This window comes from Delphinapterus leucas, chromosome 7, assembly GCF_059928025.1.
Source record: "Delphinapterus leucas isolate spDelLeu-1000000601 "Yukka" chromosome 7, BTC_Dleu_Yukka2, whole genome shotgun sequence".
In the NCBI taxonomy this organism is placed as follows: domain Eukaryota; kingdom Metazoa; phylum Chordata; class Mammalia; order Artiodactyla; family Monodontidae; genus Delphinapterus; species Delphinapterus leucas.
Genome location: NC_143135.1, coordinates 8,383,544 through 8,398,358, shown reverse-complemented (window position 1 = coordinate 8,398,358; position 14,815 = coordinate 8,383,544). Strand labels below are relative to the sequence as shown.

The window sequence follows — 14,815 nt, the reverse complement described above, 5'->3', positions numbered from 1 at the left end:
ATTATTCTGATGACTACTGTGTCTGGTCTACTACAGTGGCATTTTAAGACGGATTTTCAGCGTCAGGCATGTTCTCCACTGAAATTTCATGAGGGCTTCTACAGCAGAGGGAGATGCCCATTCTATGTCACAGAGGTCAAAGCTCAGCCACAACAGAATTATGCAGCAGCGTCATGGCAACTGGACGCTGGTCTTGGAGCTCTCAAGGACTTCTGCGTGACCTGTGGGGAGGGTCACAATCTCTGGACTCACTTTTTAAAAATGTAAATCACAACCCTCGGGGTGGTTTACGCGCGCCCCCAACACTCCACTTGGCTCTTCATCTTTCCATTCCCTTGTCCAGAAGGCTCCACAATGTTTTTTGAAATAAAGGATGAAATTGTCTAAGAAAACAGATAACGTACCCAAGATCACAGCGCTAGCAAATCGGAAGGAATTCATTCTCTACTCTTCCCACGCCAAGGCGCTTTCCGCTCCCCCACCGGTTCTTTTCGCGCCCCGTACATCCTCTGGCGGAGGAAGGCTTGTTCAGGGAAAGGCAAGAGAGACCCCGCTCAAAATCCTGGGGCACTTGGTAGCGCTCTTCGTGCAGCCAACGTGCCCAACTGGCGTCTCAATAAACGGCGACCCGCCAGGTTCGGCCGGCCGGCTCAGGACGCTTCCGGCTCGGGGGAGCTCAAGGTCCTCTCCCGTTGGCCCGAGACCCGCACCCCCGCGCCGGGGGGCAGCCGGAAGCAAGCTACCCTGCCCGCCTCCTGCGGGTCGCGGGGTTTCTAACGGAGCCGCGTGCCCGGGGCGGGGCCACGCGCGATTGGCCGCTCGGAGTCGGGGGCGGGCCCGCGGCGGGCAGGCCGGGCGGGCGCCGACAATGAGCCTCCATAAAAGGGAGCGGCGGGGGGCTAGAGCCCCGGATTGAGCCCTCCCCGCCCGGGGTCCCGACGCTCTAGGTCTCGGGGAGGCCCAGACGCGCCCGTCGCAGGCCGGGCCGGCGAGCGGCGGGCGGCGGGCGGCGGGCGGCGGGGAGGGGGCTGCACGGGGCGGGAGGCGGCTGCCGGCTTGCGCGCAGGCCTGCGCACCAGTCCTCCGGCGTCCGGTCACCGAGAGCCCCCCCGGCCGCGCCATGGCCCTGAAGGCCGAGGGCGCCGCGCTCGACTGCTTCGAGGTGACCCTCAAATGCGAGGAAGGGGAGGACGACGAGGAGGCCATGGTGGTGGCCGTAATCCCGCGGCCCGAGCCGATGCTCAGAGGTGAGAATGGGAGGGGAATCCCACTTCCGCGTCACGGTCCGGGGCTCGGGCTTCCCCCCCCACACCAGTCGGGGGTCCGGGTACCCCCTCCCGCACCTCCAGTCAGGGGCCCAAGCGCCCCCACTCCACTCCGGCCTGGTGCCCGGGCGCCCCCTTCCCCCTTCTGTCTGAGTTACTGGCGCTCTCTTGTTACACCCCCAGCGGGGTTTGGAATCTCAGGCCTCCCCGAATTCCCCCTCCCCCGCCCAGGGTCTGGAGCCTTCGATCCACGCCCCGCGAGCTCCGGATCTTCCGGTGCCCGAGCGCCCCCTCGCCCGGGCCCAGCACGACGGCTTCGAGGTGACGCTGGCGGGTCCCACCCCTCCCCCCTCCCCCCTCCCCCCTCCCCCTTCCCCCTCCCCCCCACCGCGGAGGCAGAGACAGAGGCAGGCCCAGGGGCCAGGCCGTGTTCTCGGCCGAGGGCCGAGGGGCGGCAGGGCCTCCACGCCGGAGCTAGGGGCCCCGCACCTTGGTGTCCGGAGTGATTCGGTGGGTGGAGGCAGGCGCCGCTGCAGCCCGCCAAAAGGTGGATTTTAAGGGCTCTCCATGCAGAATGCTTTCCTACGCCCCCCTCACCATCCCCGGGCCTTGCGCTTGCATAAGCCACAGGTGTCAGATTCTCGCGCTGCAAGGGTGAAAGGGGTTGCATAGGACACCTAGTTTTGGAAAAGGAGTGCTTGCCACGGGCGCCCTCAGCCACTCTAGAAGGGGATTGGCCTCGGGAAGGGGTTTGAGGAGCAGTCTGGGAGCACTCGCTTTCCCCTCCTCCCTCACCGATTTGTCCAGTCCTCAGGATCTTGCAAACCCTAAGAAAACAAAGAGCCACCTTAGTGGAAGACACACTATTCATGAAAATGCAAAATCTTTTCATTCCTAGATACCCCGTTCCTCAGGGGGACAGTACCCAAAAGGTTGAGAGCAAGGCCATTCATTTAGCCTCAGCAGGACATGGTGATGTCTCCCTGCACTGCCTCTCCTTTTTGGAATCAAGAGTGCTATAAAATGAGGGAAATAAAGGCCACTACCCTTCTCAGAGCTTTCAATCCAAAAGAGAGGTTCTTTCTGTACTTCTGCTAATATTTCTCGAGTGCTCAGTGCCAGGCTGTCTCAGTTAACCCTCTCAACAACCCTGCGAGAGCATCCTCCTTCCCCAGAGAAGTGAATTCATTCAACAAGTATGTGGGGGCACCTCTTATATGTCAGGCACTGTTTTAGGCTAGGCATGCTAATAGCTATAAAGAAAGTCGAAACTCTGCTATTCTGAAACATATATGTAGATACTAATGACTAAAGATAAATGAAGATAAATAAATGTATAGCATGTCAGGTGGTTCAGAGAACAGGAAATCAAAGTAAGGAGAAAAGAGTGAGGGTGTTTCATTTGGAATATCAAGTGGTAGGGAAAGCCTTCTCTAATAAGGTGAATTTTGAACACAGACCAAAGGAAGCGAGGGAGAGAACCCTGTAGATAATTGGAGGTTAAGAATTTTCGGCAGAGAGAATAGTAAGTACAAAGGTCCTGAAGCAGAAGCTTCTTGAAAGATTTGGGGTGGGAAAGAAAAACAGACGAATTCAAGGTTTTTGGCCTGAGTGACTGGAAGGATGGACTTCCCATTTGCCGAGATGGAAAGACTGGAGTGCAGGCCTGTGGGAGATGGGGAGTTAAGGTTTGAACATGGCAAGTTTGAGAAGTTTATGACACATTCAAGCACAGATGTCAGATGGTAAGTAAGGCATGTGAATCTAAATTTCCTGGGAGAGTCTGGTTAGAGGTATAGACATGGGAGTTGTCAGCAGGCAGGCACTGGGATGAGACCACCAGAGGAAGGAGGTAGATAAAGATGGGGTCCCAGGACCGTTGTGGAATGCTCCAGTGATTCCAGTTTAGAGACTGAGTCATTCCTCATCAAACACTGCTGAATGCCACTACATGCCAGGCACTGTGCCGAGTGCTGGAGATACAGTTGTGAAGGATCAAAAATCCATGCTGTCTTGGACCTACAGTACAGTCAGGAGACAAAGGGAACGAGTAGGAAATGAAGCAGTGAGGGGAACAGGGAGCTCAGGTGGGGCAGATGGCAGCTTTCTAAGGGATGGCAGACAAGCCTTGGGTGAGAAGACGGCTCTGTTCCGGAGAAGGGACTGGCACGGGTGCCCGAAAAATAGCTCCAGTGAAGTAAGAGAAGAACCAATAGAAGGTGGTGCCCTGGAGTCCAAGGGACAAAAATCCAGATGGAAGAAGCCATCTGTCAAAGGACGAAGTTGAAGAGCTGACCGCTGGGTTTAGCATTGGTGACCTTGACAAGAGCTGTTTTCGAGGAGTGGTGGGAAAGAAAGCCCAACTGCAACCAAGGGATTCCTGCCCACAGTCACATTTGAGCGGGGTACAACCCAGCCTTGGAGCTAGACCTTCTGAGACCAAGCCGGTTCTCAGACCCATTTCAAATGCCACCTCTTCCAGGTAGTCCCCAGGTGTTAGGGTCTCCCATATTTGTCTTTCGCTCCATCTTCTCAGGTGGGAGGGAGGTGCAGCCACAAGGGATCAGAAACCCTGAGCTGCCAGGCTAACGTGGGTCTGAGCCTGCATCCTTTGCTGAGCTGAGAAGGGTTCCCATCCTGTTGGAGCTTATGGTCCATGTGCACAGGGAACAGGTGCTGTGTCGACCAGTAGGGACGAGCTAGGTTATTGCTGCAAAGGCTTTGGGAGGGGAGGCTATTTCCAACAGGATGGGAGGCCTCTTGAAGGGACCTCAACAAGTGGAGGAACAGGCATGGATGCCATTCACTGACCCGAGAAGGCTCATTGAGCGTCTCCTCTCCTACATGCCAGGCCCTGCGGGGACAGTAAGATGACAAAATTTACCATTCTTGTCCTCAAGGAAGTGCTTCGCTGCCGTGGCCTGGTAGTCGCATATGGATATAATCACCTGCCAGGGGTGGGAGGTCAGGAAGGCTTCACAGGGCTGAGGTTTTGAGCAGGGCCATGAAGGAAGTAGAGGACTTTGCCAGACTGATGGGCTGCCAAGGCGGTAGACATGCAGGAACGCAGTCTGTTGGAAATGCCTGTTGGACCTGTGGTCGGAGACTAGATTGAGGTAGCAGGATGCCGAGGCATGTAGGCTGTGTTTATCGTGGCTAGTGCCTTGTGGGCTCCAGGGGAAGGGAGAAAGAGACTCTAGGTGGGAAAGTTCCTTCCCTACATATGCCACCAGGTTTGGGGAATCCTGTTCTCTGTGTTGTTGGTTGTGGGCACCTTTACTGACAGTCCCCGCCCCCTCCTCTCCCTCCGTAGTGGCCCAGCAGGAGAAGACCCCACCGCCGAGGCCCAGCCTGCTAGAGGCAGGCAGCGATGGCTGTGAGGAGCCCAGGCAGCAGGTGTCTTGGGAGCAGGAGTTCCTGGTGGGGAACAGCCCGGGAGGCAGCGGGCGGGCGCTGTGCATGGTGTGTGGGGCCGAGATCCGGGCCCCCTCGGCGGACACGGCACGCGCCCACATCCTGGAGCAGCACCCTCACACCCTGGACCTGAGCCCTTCCGAGAAGAGCAATATCCTGGAGGCCTGGAGTGAGGGGGTGGCGCTTTTGCAGGACTTCAGGGCCGAGCAGCCGTCCCCGCCCCATTCAGGTAGCTGGGCTGATGGAGGGGCGGAGGGGGAAGGAAAAGTCAGGACTCTTGTTGCTCACTGGCGTCTGCCCCCTTCAGACTCAGGCCAGGAGGTGGAAGTGGACCCAGACTCCGACCCGGACCCCGAAATGCCAGCAGAGATTGTCGTTCTCCTCGACTCCGAGGACAACCCCTCCCTCCCTAGAAGGAGCCGGCCCAGGGGACTCCGCCCTCTGGAGCTTCCTGGTCAGTCATCCCAAAGCCTCAGAGGCTGAGTTGGGGGGAGGGGAAGCATGGGCCCTGCCATCTGGGTGGAGAGAGGCTGCTGGGCAGGTACCTTCAGCAGCCCTGTGGTTACAGCAATCAGGCCTCTTAAAAAGGTCTTGTCTTTTGCAGCGGCCCCTGTCCCAGAGCCGGTAAGCAAGAAGCCACGTGGTCAGAGATGGAAGGAGCCCCCTGGGGAGGAGCCAGTCAGAAAGAAAAGAGGCAGACCCATGACCAAAACCCTGGACCTGGACCTGGACCCGGACCCGGACCCAGGTGAAGGCGAGGAAGGTGTGGGCTCCAGGAGGAAAGCTAGGACCCTGGGGGGGGGGGGTGGGGGGATGCGTGGCAGAGGGCACCTGCACCTCAGCTGAGGCCATGGGCTCAGCCCTTGGGAGTCTGACCTCACAGTTCCATCCTGTCCTCCCTTCCAGATCCCCCCTCACCTGGCTCACCCACCGAGACTTTTGCGGCTCCCACCGAGGTCCGACACTTCACCGACGGCAGCTTCCCCGCTGGCTTCGTCCTCCAGCTCTTCTCCCACACCCAGCTCAGGGCCTCAGACAGCAAGGACTCGCCCAAAGAGGGGAGAGTAGCAGAAGGAGGTCTTCTCCAGCCGGAAAGCCCCTCCCCAGGTGAGCTCGTGAGAGGGGCTGACAGGTGCGGGGTCAGGAAGGCCGCATCCCTGGGGTCTGGCCTCCACGAGGCTGCTTGGCAGCAGAGCCCAGGCTAGAGGTGGCTGGTGCTCCAGTCCCCTGGGAGAGGGGCCAAGGGCAGGTGGATTTAAATACAGCAGCCAGCCAGAGAGCTGAGTTTTTTTGCGAGCTCCTTGGGAGTGTCCTGGCTGGTTGGTAGGTTGGGTTAGGCCAGTGCTCCCCAAAAGCCCGACACCCATCACCGCAGTTAAGGTTGATTCCAGCTGGAGCCTGAGGTGCCCACCTTGGCCCCGGTGGACCAGGGGCCTAGATGGGACCGATAGCAGAGTAGACGGGGCGAGCACTCAGCAGACACCTCAGCTCAGTTTACGTCTAATAATAGCAGTAAGCGCTTGTGTTTTTATCACGTTCTCCGATTTTAAGAAACTCATATGCAGCTCATCTGGCCCTTATAAAAGTATCTTTTCCAGATGGACCAACTGAGTCTCAGAGAGCTGGTTCCTCCTCTACGGTCCTTGTATTCATTTCCTGAGACTGCTGTAACAAACTACCACAAACTTCGTGGCTTACAACAACACAGATATACTACTTTTTAGTCCCGGAGGTCAGAGGACTGGAACGGGTCTCACTGGGCTACAGTCAGGGTGTCAGCAGGGCTGGGTTCCTTTCTGGCTCCTACAGGAGGAAGTCTTGCCTCTTCCAGCTTCTAGCAGCCGCCTGTGTTCCTTGGCTTGTGCCCTCCATCCATCTTCAAAGCAGTCTTTCTCAGGATGCCACTGTTGGGTCTGACTCTTCTGCCTTCTCCTTCCCCTTTAAAGACCCTTGCGATTACACTGAGCCCACCCAGATTGTCCAGATCTCTGTTTTACTTTAAAGTTGGCTGATTAACGATGTCAGTTCCATCTGTGGTCTTAATTCTCCCTTGCCGTGTAAGATACCGTATTCACAGGTCCTGGGGATTAGGACTTGAACGTCTTTGGGGGACCGGTATACTGCTACCACAGTCACGTAACCTAGCAGTAGCAGAATTGAGATGAGACTGGCCTGTGTTCCAGCAGGGCAGGGCTGAGCCTGGTTCCTCTCTCTCTTCGTCTCGCCGGGCCAGGCCCTGCTCGCAGCATCTCAGACGCAAAAAATGGTTTTTCTTTTTTTTTCTTTCTTTTTTTTTTTGGCGGTGTTGGATCGTCGTTGCTGCACACGGGCTTTCTCTAGTTGTGGCGAGCGGGGGCTGCTCTTCATTGCGGTGGCTTCTCTTGTTGCGGAGCACAGGCTCTAGGCGCGTGGGCTTCAGTAGTTGTGGCTCGCGGGCTCAGTAGTTGTGGCTTGTGGGCTCTAGAGCGCAGGCTCAGTAATTGTGGCACACAGGCCTAGTTGCTTCACCGTGTGTGGGATCTTCCAGGACCAGGGCTCGAACACGCGTCCCCTGCATTGGCAGGCAGACTCTTAACCACTGTGCCACCAGGGAAGCCCCAGAAAGTGATTCTTGAAGGAGTGAATGTATGACACAGAGAGTGCCTCGTCCCGCCTGCCTGAAATGGGCGTTTGGAGTTGGAGCCCTGAGAAAGATGGCACATGGGGTGCTGGAGGCTCCCCAGAGCAGGGCTCTCAAAAAGGAGGTGTACTTTTTGCCTAAAGAAAAAGGCAAACCTGTCACTTCAGCCCACATCACTCAGTGGTGACCACTGTCAAAAATTTGGCTTGCGTCCTTCAGACCTTTTACAAAGCTCTGTGTGCACGTCTCTGCACGTGTGCTTTCATCTATTTATTTTTCTAGTCTGGAGGCAGGCCTCACCCCTGTGAGGTTGTAACTGTCTCAGGTTTCAGCTTGAGTCACCTTCCAGTCCTGCTTCCCCAGGACCGTGCTCTGCCTGGACTCGAGTGTTTCCCGGGCCCCCTCGTATTGTCAGTGGGCCCCTGCTCTAAATGGCTGATCTCTTCCACTGGCTGACGAGTCCTCTGGTTTCATTCTTGAAAGTGGGGGCTTTATTTTGACCCCTGGGGTACCCTGTGCCCAAACCCCACCTGTGTGGAGTGACCAATAGGTGAGAAGGGCATCCTTGAGATCTCAGGTTTATTTGGGGTGAGTGGGCAAAGCCTGAGATTTGGGGTTCAGCAAGCTGATTGAATGATGTGAGAGGGATGGAGAGGGCCGAGAGGTGTTCCCGGCAGAGGCAGGGACCTGTGGAGGTTGGAGACAGCCCAGAACCTGCAGGAGGTACTAAGTGACACAGCAGCAGGTGTTCCGCAGCCCAGCTATGGGAAATGACAGGAGCGCCACAGCCTCTGTCCCCACGAAACTCACAGTCTGCCTAAGGGTACAAGTCAGCGAATAGAGAATAGTGTGGTGCCCACGATGGTTCTGTGCAGAGCACAGGCTCCAGACCAGTAGTTTCAGATTGGTTTGGGGTTTTAAGTACCCAAAGCTCAGATTTCTCAGAAACCTGTGAGGCTTCAACCAGAATGTCTCTACTTGGAGTTGTTTTATTTATTGAAACTCTCCAAAGGTCTTATTTGAGTAAAGATCCTACCGCTTTAAATCAAGGATATAAAAGTTGGGGGGCGGGGAGTCACTATGGTCAGGTCAGCTGACCTGATGGATATGTGTGTCGAGCAGTCAGGGACGACTTGCTGGACTTTCAGGGGCCTCCCAGGCTGAAGGCGGGGACCTGGCCAGGAGAGGAGGTGAGCCCTGAGGGCCCGCTCGCACACAGTGGAAAAAAAGCCTCCTGCTGGTGTGTGTGTGTGTGTGTGTGTGTGTGTGTGTGTGTGTGTGTGTGTGTGAGATCACCTAGAACAGGGCCTGGGTGTGTGTGTGTGTGTCAGCACCTAGAACAGGGCCTGGTTGTGTGTGTGTGTGTGTGTGAGCACCTAGAACGGGGCCTGGGTGTGTGTGTGTGTGTCAGCACCTAGAACAGGGCCTGGTTGTGTGTGTGTGTGTGTGTGTGAGCACCTAGAACGGGGCCTGTGTGTGTGTGTGTGTCAGCACCTAGAACAGGGCCTGGTTGTGTGTGTGTGTGTGTTAGCACCTAGAACGGGGCCTGTGTGTGTGTGTGTGAGAGAGAGAGAGAGAGAGAGAGAGCACCTAGAACAGGGCCTGGCACCAAGAAAGCCCTCAGGGAAGATTTTTTGACAGATGAGTGGATGGCGGCTGCCTTCACTTGTCATCCTGGTGGTGACATTTCCAGAGTCTCTGCTCAGAGACAAGCCTTAGTGAGAAACGAGAGAAGTGGGCCGCAGCCACCCCCTGGAGAAGGTGTACACATTTACACACACATGCACAAGTGTGGAGGAAGGCGAGGGGAGGAAGCTGGGGAAGCAGAGCAGTTTGGGCCAGGAGAGAAGTCGGGGCGGTTCTGGGGTTGGGGTGCTGCAGCTTGTCCCAGGGACAGAGAAGTCCTCTTGGCTTGCTCTCTGATGGCCTGGGGCTCTGCTTATGCACTGCTTCTGAAAGAAGATCTCTCTACCGCACCTCAGGCCTCGCTCTCCTGAAACACCCCTCCCCACCACCCACCCCTTTGCCCTCCCTGCTATCAGGAAGAATTGGCACTTAATTCCAATGTACTGAGTTCTTTTAATGTATTTTTTCCTGAAATCCACAGGACCACCTTATAAAGGATTATTATGTCCACTTTACAGAAGAGGAAACTGAGCCTTGGGCAGGTGTGTTTCACCCATGCGACTCCCCGCCTGCAATGAGGGCCAGGAATCAGTTCTCTGTCAGACCAGGAGCTGTTCTTTTCTCTGGGTCTTCCCCATCAGCCTACGCAAAGCTGTTCTTTCTCCCTTCTTGACCCCTCATCCCATCGTAGCCACTGTCCCATTTATCCCTGAGCCTTTTCAGCAAAGCTGGAGAGCTCTTCCATACTGTCTCCAGGCTGTCTTTAGAAGCCACTTGAGTCAAACGCATGCTCACCACCCTACACTAAAATGGCTCTTTTGGCAACATTGCCATTGACTTCCATAAAGTTAGATCTGGTGGTCAGTTCTCAGTCCTTATCTTTCCTGACCTGGCAAAAACAAGGAACCCCTCCCTCCTTCCCTCCTTCCCTCCTTCCTGGAGACCCTTTCTGCCCTTGGCCTCTCGGGCAGCAGCATGCCTGGGTTGCACCTGCCTCTCTTGCTTGTTCTTTCCTATCTCCCCAAGTGGGATCCTATGGTTGTTTTTCTTCCCATTTCTGGAACATATGTTCCTTTGGGTCAGGATGTTTGCCTGTTTCATTTACTGTGATGTCCCCAGTGCCCAGCACAGAATAGGTGCTGCTTCTGTATTTGGTGGATGAATGAATGACCCAACCGTGGGCCAGGGTCTGCGCTCAACGCCCTGGGTGATCCCGTCCAGGCTCACAGCTTGAAGGACAGCTCCTGTGCTCACAGTCCCGCCTCTCTCCTCCACCCCAGACCTCTCCCTTCGGTTCCAGCCTCTCTCTTACCCGTATGACGTGTCTGATTGGTTGCCTAAAAGATCCCCCAAGCCCGGAGTTTCTGACGGCGTTTCTGAACGGAATCCCCAGTCTCCTCCCCTCACCTCCAGCCACTCTATTCGCCCCCAGTCTTCCCTTACCCAGGAAGCTGGCAGCCCCGTTCTTCAGTTTGCTTGGACCAAACCCTCGGAGTCATCATCTTCTGTCTCTCTCAGACCCCGCATCCGTCCATCGGCAAATCCTGTTAGCCCCACCTCCAGGATGCTCAGAACTGACCCCCCGTCACTACGCCTACTGCTGCTACTTTCATCCAAGCTTCCTTAACAACCTTTGAACTTGTCTCCTAGCTTCTGAGCTTTGCCCTCTGTGGTCGGTCTCATACAGCAGCCAGAGCCCCTGTTGAAACACAAGTGGGATCCTGGCACTGCTCTGCTCAGAGCTCTCCAGCACCGTCACTGTCGCACTTCAGATAAAAGTCACAGTCCTCGTGGAGACCAGTGGTCCTCAAACCAGGATCTTCACCTCTTCTGCCCACCAGGGCATCTGCGTTTGCTCTTCCTCCCGTCAGGAATGCTGTTCCCCAGCTAGACACGCCGCTGACTCCTCGCTTCCTGTATGTTTTGCTCACGCATCAGCTCTGTGAGGCCCTCCCTGCTACCCCGTCCCCTTCCCTGGTGTACTTTACTTTGCTTCTGTCTGTATATATCACGTTGCATTCTTGCTGTGTTCATCCTGTTTATTGGCTCTCACCACTGGAATGTAAATTCCAGGGAGGCCACTTGGCCTGCTCCATGTTCTGGGGAACCCCCAGCAACTGGACTAGTGTTGGGTACAGTATAGTTGCCCAGGAAGTTATTGTTGAATTAAGGAGCCAGTGAGTAGGCTCCGCTTGCCCTCGAGGAGCTTAGAGTTTGTCAGGGAGACAAACCAGCTCATGTGACTACAAAGCAGAACTTGTTCAGTCGCACGACCCAGTGGCAGCCATTGAGTCATTTTAAATCCCGGCAAACAGTACAGCAAAATTGTACCTGTTTTCTCTGCCAGATTTTAAATCATTGGGTCTCTAGAAACAGTGCAGAAGAAAACCACAAATAATACAGACACCGCAACAGTTACAGTCACCGTTTTCTGGCTTTGTTTTTTGATGTAACTTTTGCGCGTGCCCATGCCAAACCGGACATTTTGGTACCTGAACAGCGGCTGTCAGCAGTTCATGTTCCCCTGTCTTAAGGCCTGGTTTTGTCCATTGTGAGTAGCTCCTCCACGCTGCTAAGTTGGACATCTGACCCCTGCGTGGTAGGTATTGACTCGGGAGATGAAGAGCCTGGTTGAGGTTCCAGAGCAGAGCTGAATGTTAACCCAGGACTGTCTGTCCAGTGCTCTCTCCTCCGCCCTGCATATTCACCTGGTTGCTCCTTTGTGGGCACAGTCATGTCTTTTTCTGCTTTGGGGTGTTCCCCACCCCACCACCTCTGCCCACACAAGGCAGAACCCATCAGGCGTCCTAGATGAAGCGGAGTCAGCTGAAGGTAGTTGAGGGGGGTGGGGTACAGCACTAAGCGTCCGTGTGCCAGAATACATGAGGGAGGAAGGCTGCAGAGGGCCTGCGCTGATGCCTGCGGAGGCGCGATGCCCTTGCGGTTGGTGCTGGTCCTTGGATGATCTAGGAGCACAGCTTCCCACTGTCCCCAGGCTTCTCCTCAGACCACAGGTCCTGGGCTGTGGAATTGAAGGCCAGGAAATGGGGGTGTGGTTTACAGAGACCCTCGGGGGACATCCTCAAGGTGCGTTGTCTGGAGGGCCCTGACTCTCTCTCTGCTCCCATCCTTGCCCAGCTCCCCCTCCGGGGCTTCGCGGGACGCTGGATCTCCAGGTTATCCGCGTGCGGCTGGAGGAGCCCCCGGCAGTCAGCCTCCTGCAAGACTGGTCCAAGCATCCCCAGGGCACCAAGGGTGTGGGAGCAGGTGACAGCCCAGAATGGCCCGCGGTTCTGTCGGAATCCAGCACCACTGTCGGGGGGCAGCCAGAGGCAGGGAGTGGCCTGTAGGTTCTTGCTTTTCAGGGCGGGGAGAGGAGGCATTGTCACCCTTCGGCTTATCACTCAGAGCTGCCCAGCTCGGCCACCTGATGGAGAGAGTAAAACCAGGTGCCAAGGCAGGATGGAGGAGAGGAAGGTGGGCAGCATCTGCTATGACTCGGGGACGCTGGAAAATGTCTCCCTGAGTGAGGCGTGAGGCCAGGCCCTGAGGGGGACGGGGGTGCCGAGGGCTGTCGTGCGGTAGGGCATTGGGCCTTTGGAGAACACCCACCCGATCCTTTTGCTGACCCAGACTTCTCTGTCCCCCTGACCTCCTCCCACCTTCTCAGCCCCCCACCATTCTCCCTTGGCACAGTGCCTTACGCAAGAGGTGGTCGTGACGGTGTTGAACTGAGTCCCACTACCTCGGGGGACGCCTCTCCTCCCCCACCCGTTTCGGCTCCTAAACCAGGAGGCCTCCATTACCTCTTCTTCCTGCTCCATCCCTGCAGGTGGCTGAAGTAGCCTACCTGGGGGCTCCGTCACTCACGCTCTCCTCTTCACCCCTTTTCCTGTTGTATATATCTCCTTTGTTGACAATAAATTATTTTTTTTTATTAAGAGAGTTCCGTCTGGGCCGTCATTGGGGGAAGGGGTTTGCTAGCGGGATATCCGGCCTCCTGGAGCGACCTTGAGGAGGGCTAAGAGGTGGTCCTGGGTGTGAGCCAGAAAGCTGCTGCCCCAGAGGCTGGAACAGGGTCAGGGCAGGCTTTGTTGGGCCAGCAGACCGAGGCCGAGTCAGTTAGCAGGGCACCTCGCCCCCTCCCCTTACCCGTGCCCTCCAAATGGGGTCAGAAACACCTTTAACATGTACCTTCTGACTCACTTGGTAAGCCTCTGTCTGTCCAAGACAGGCCACACTGGGGGGCCCAGGGGAGGAGCTGAGACTTAACATGACCTTTACAAAGTACCCTGGCTGTGCCCAGTGTGCAGGGGAAGAGAAGCCTCCGCTCCCCCTGCCCCAGGAAAGGAAGGCAGGCGGTGGGGTCCTGAACGCCCCCAACCTTTCAGCGCTGAACGCTCAGCCTCATGGTCTGCCTGCCCTCTCCTCGGCTTAATTACACCAAGCCTTTGGCTGGTTTTCCTGTTCCCCAGACCCGGAGGTGGGTCCACTTGGATCTCTTCACCAGATTCCTAACCCCTTATCCTCCTAAATTAACCGTCACCAACCAAATCTGTGTAGGGTTGTGTTTTTCGTCTTTGGTGAGGGGGGCTCTCAAGAGAGGCACAGAGGGCTCTCAGATCCCAAACTTCACTGTCCCGTTCAGAATCCGGGGGTGAGTGGGATAAATAGGGCCATCCACCCTCTGTACCTGGACTGCTGGTGGATCCCGTGCGGCCGGGGAGGGGCGGGGCAGAGGCAGGGCTCACAGGGCAGTTGTTCCTGTGTGACACCAACCCCATCAGGTTTTGAGACTGACCAGAGAGCTGGTCCCTAAATAAGGAAGGGTGTGGGCTTGAGCGCGCTGTGCTGTGTGCCTGTCTGAGCTGGTGTCACCCGTGGGCTCAACCAGGTGTGAGTGATCTCAGCGTGGTTGACTCATGGGAAGTGGTCCTTTCTCCCCATCTGACGAGCTCGGGAGAAAGCCCAGGGACATCTGGGGCCCTCTTCCAGGGGAGACCAGAAGATTTGCGGTGTGGTGGGGGGAAGAGGGCAAGGATTCAGGACCCCTCGTGTCGAGGGCGGCCGCACCAGCGCGTGATGTCAGGGGGCCGTAGAACTACCCTGTATCTCTACCACCATTTCTGCAAATTGGCAAAACTTGTATCCTTCCTAATAGGAAGAAATAAGTAATGCTGAAAGTTTGGCTCTGAAACACAGACTATGAATTGTCACAGGTGGTCGCTGTCCGTCCTTTCAATCGTGTGACTGTGTTTACATTTATGCCAATGTGCTTTTAAAACAATGTGGCTGTGTTGCTGGGTGTTGACAGCTGGGAGAACTTACATAAAAGCTCATTGTGCAATTGTGAAGCTAAATGCACCTTCGCGGCTGTTAATTATGATTGAAGGTTTGGCCCGCTAGACTGTGAGCTCCTTTCGGGCGAGGGCTGGATTGCATTGACTTCATTTTCCTAGCGCCCTGCATAGGGTCTGGTGCATAGTAGGTGCTTAATAAATGTTTGTCTGCTGACATCTTGGTGTGTATTCCTATGCGACGTTTTTGCAGTGCAGGCCGGTCCCTGCAGTGTGGTCCTCTGCATGAGGTGGCTGCCATGGTGACTGCTGGTGACGTGGTTGTTCCATGGCTTAAGCCCCACATCCTGGGTGGCAGGGATCTGCCCAGCCTCGGCCAGGACCCCAGGGACTCCGTGAGCATGTGTGTCTGGGAGCTGCCTGTGGGCATCTCTGGGCTTCCAGGGAGAGGTGGAGAGAGTGGAGCCCGGGGAGTGGCTCCACCCAGAGTGCAGAAGGGAGTTTCTGAACGTAGGTGAAGGATTGCTTGGGGTCCGCCACCTGGGCCAGAGCCACAGTCCTAGAGCCTGTGACACCAAGAAAGCCTCCTTTGC

The 14,815-nt window shown here is 56.1% G+C and overlaps 1 protein-coding gene across 5 annotated transcripts; it reads left to right on the top strand.

Annotated features, from left to right (window-relative positions):
• Positions 1-851: 851 nt before the first annotated feature.
• Positions 852-12,868, top strand: SPINDOC (spindlin interactor and repressor of chromatin binding). 5 transcript variants are annotated; one of them, XM_022591687.3, is made up of 8 exons: positions 852-1,247; positions 1,497-1,586; positions 4,579-4,908; positions 4,987-5,133; positions 5,284-5,442; positions 5,586-5,786; positions 9,407-9,467; positions 12,064-12,175. In XM_022591687.3, the coding sequence occupies exons 1-7, from the start codon at positions 1,121-1,123 to the stop codon at positions 9,454-9,456; spliced, it is 1,104 nt and encodes a 367-aa protein (XP_022447395.1). In that variant the 5' UTR covers positions 852-1,120; the 3' UTR covers positions 9,457-9,467; positions 12,064-12,175. The 5 variants fall into 5 exon arrangements, with proteins under 5 accessions (XP_022447395.1, XP_022447391.1, XP_022447392.1 ...); XM_022591683.3 differs by lacking the exon at positions 9,407-9,467 and having other exon boundaries at positions 855-1,247; positions 12,064-12,868; XM_022591684.3 differs by lacking the exon at positions 9,407-9,467 and having other exon boundaries at positions 857-1,247; positions 5,284-5,427; positions 12,064-12,868.
• Positions 12,869-14,815: the final 1,947 nt, after the last annotated feature.

What these genes read in the sequence shown, in the direction of transcription:
- SPINDOC (XM_022591683.3), top strand. Translation starts at nt 1,121, where the DNA reads ATGGCCCTGAAGGCCGAGGGCGCCGCGCTCGACTGCTTCGAGGTGACC. An exon ending in CCCAGCACGACGGCTTCGAG is followed by an intron (nt 1,587 to 4,578) that starts GTGACGCTGGCG and finishes CTCCCTCCGTAG; the next exon opens with TGGCCCAGCAGGAGAAGACC. An exon ending in GCCGTCCCCGCCCCATTCAG is followed by an intron (nt 4,909 to 4,986) that starts GTAGCTGGGCTG and finishes TGCCCCCTTCAG; the next exon opens with ACTCAGGCCAGGAGGTGGAA.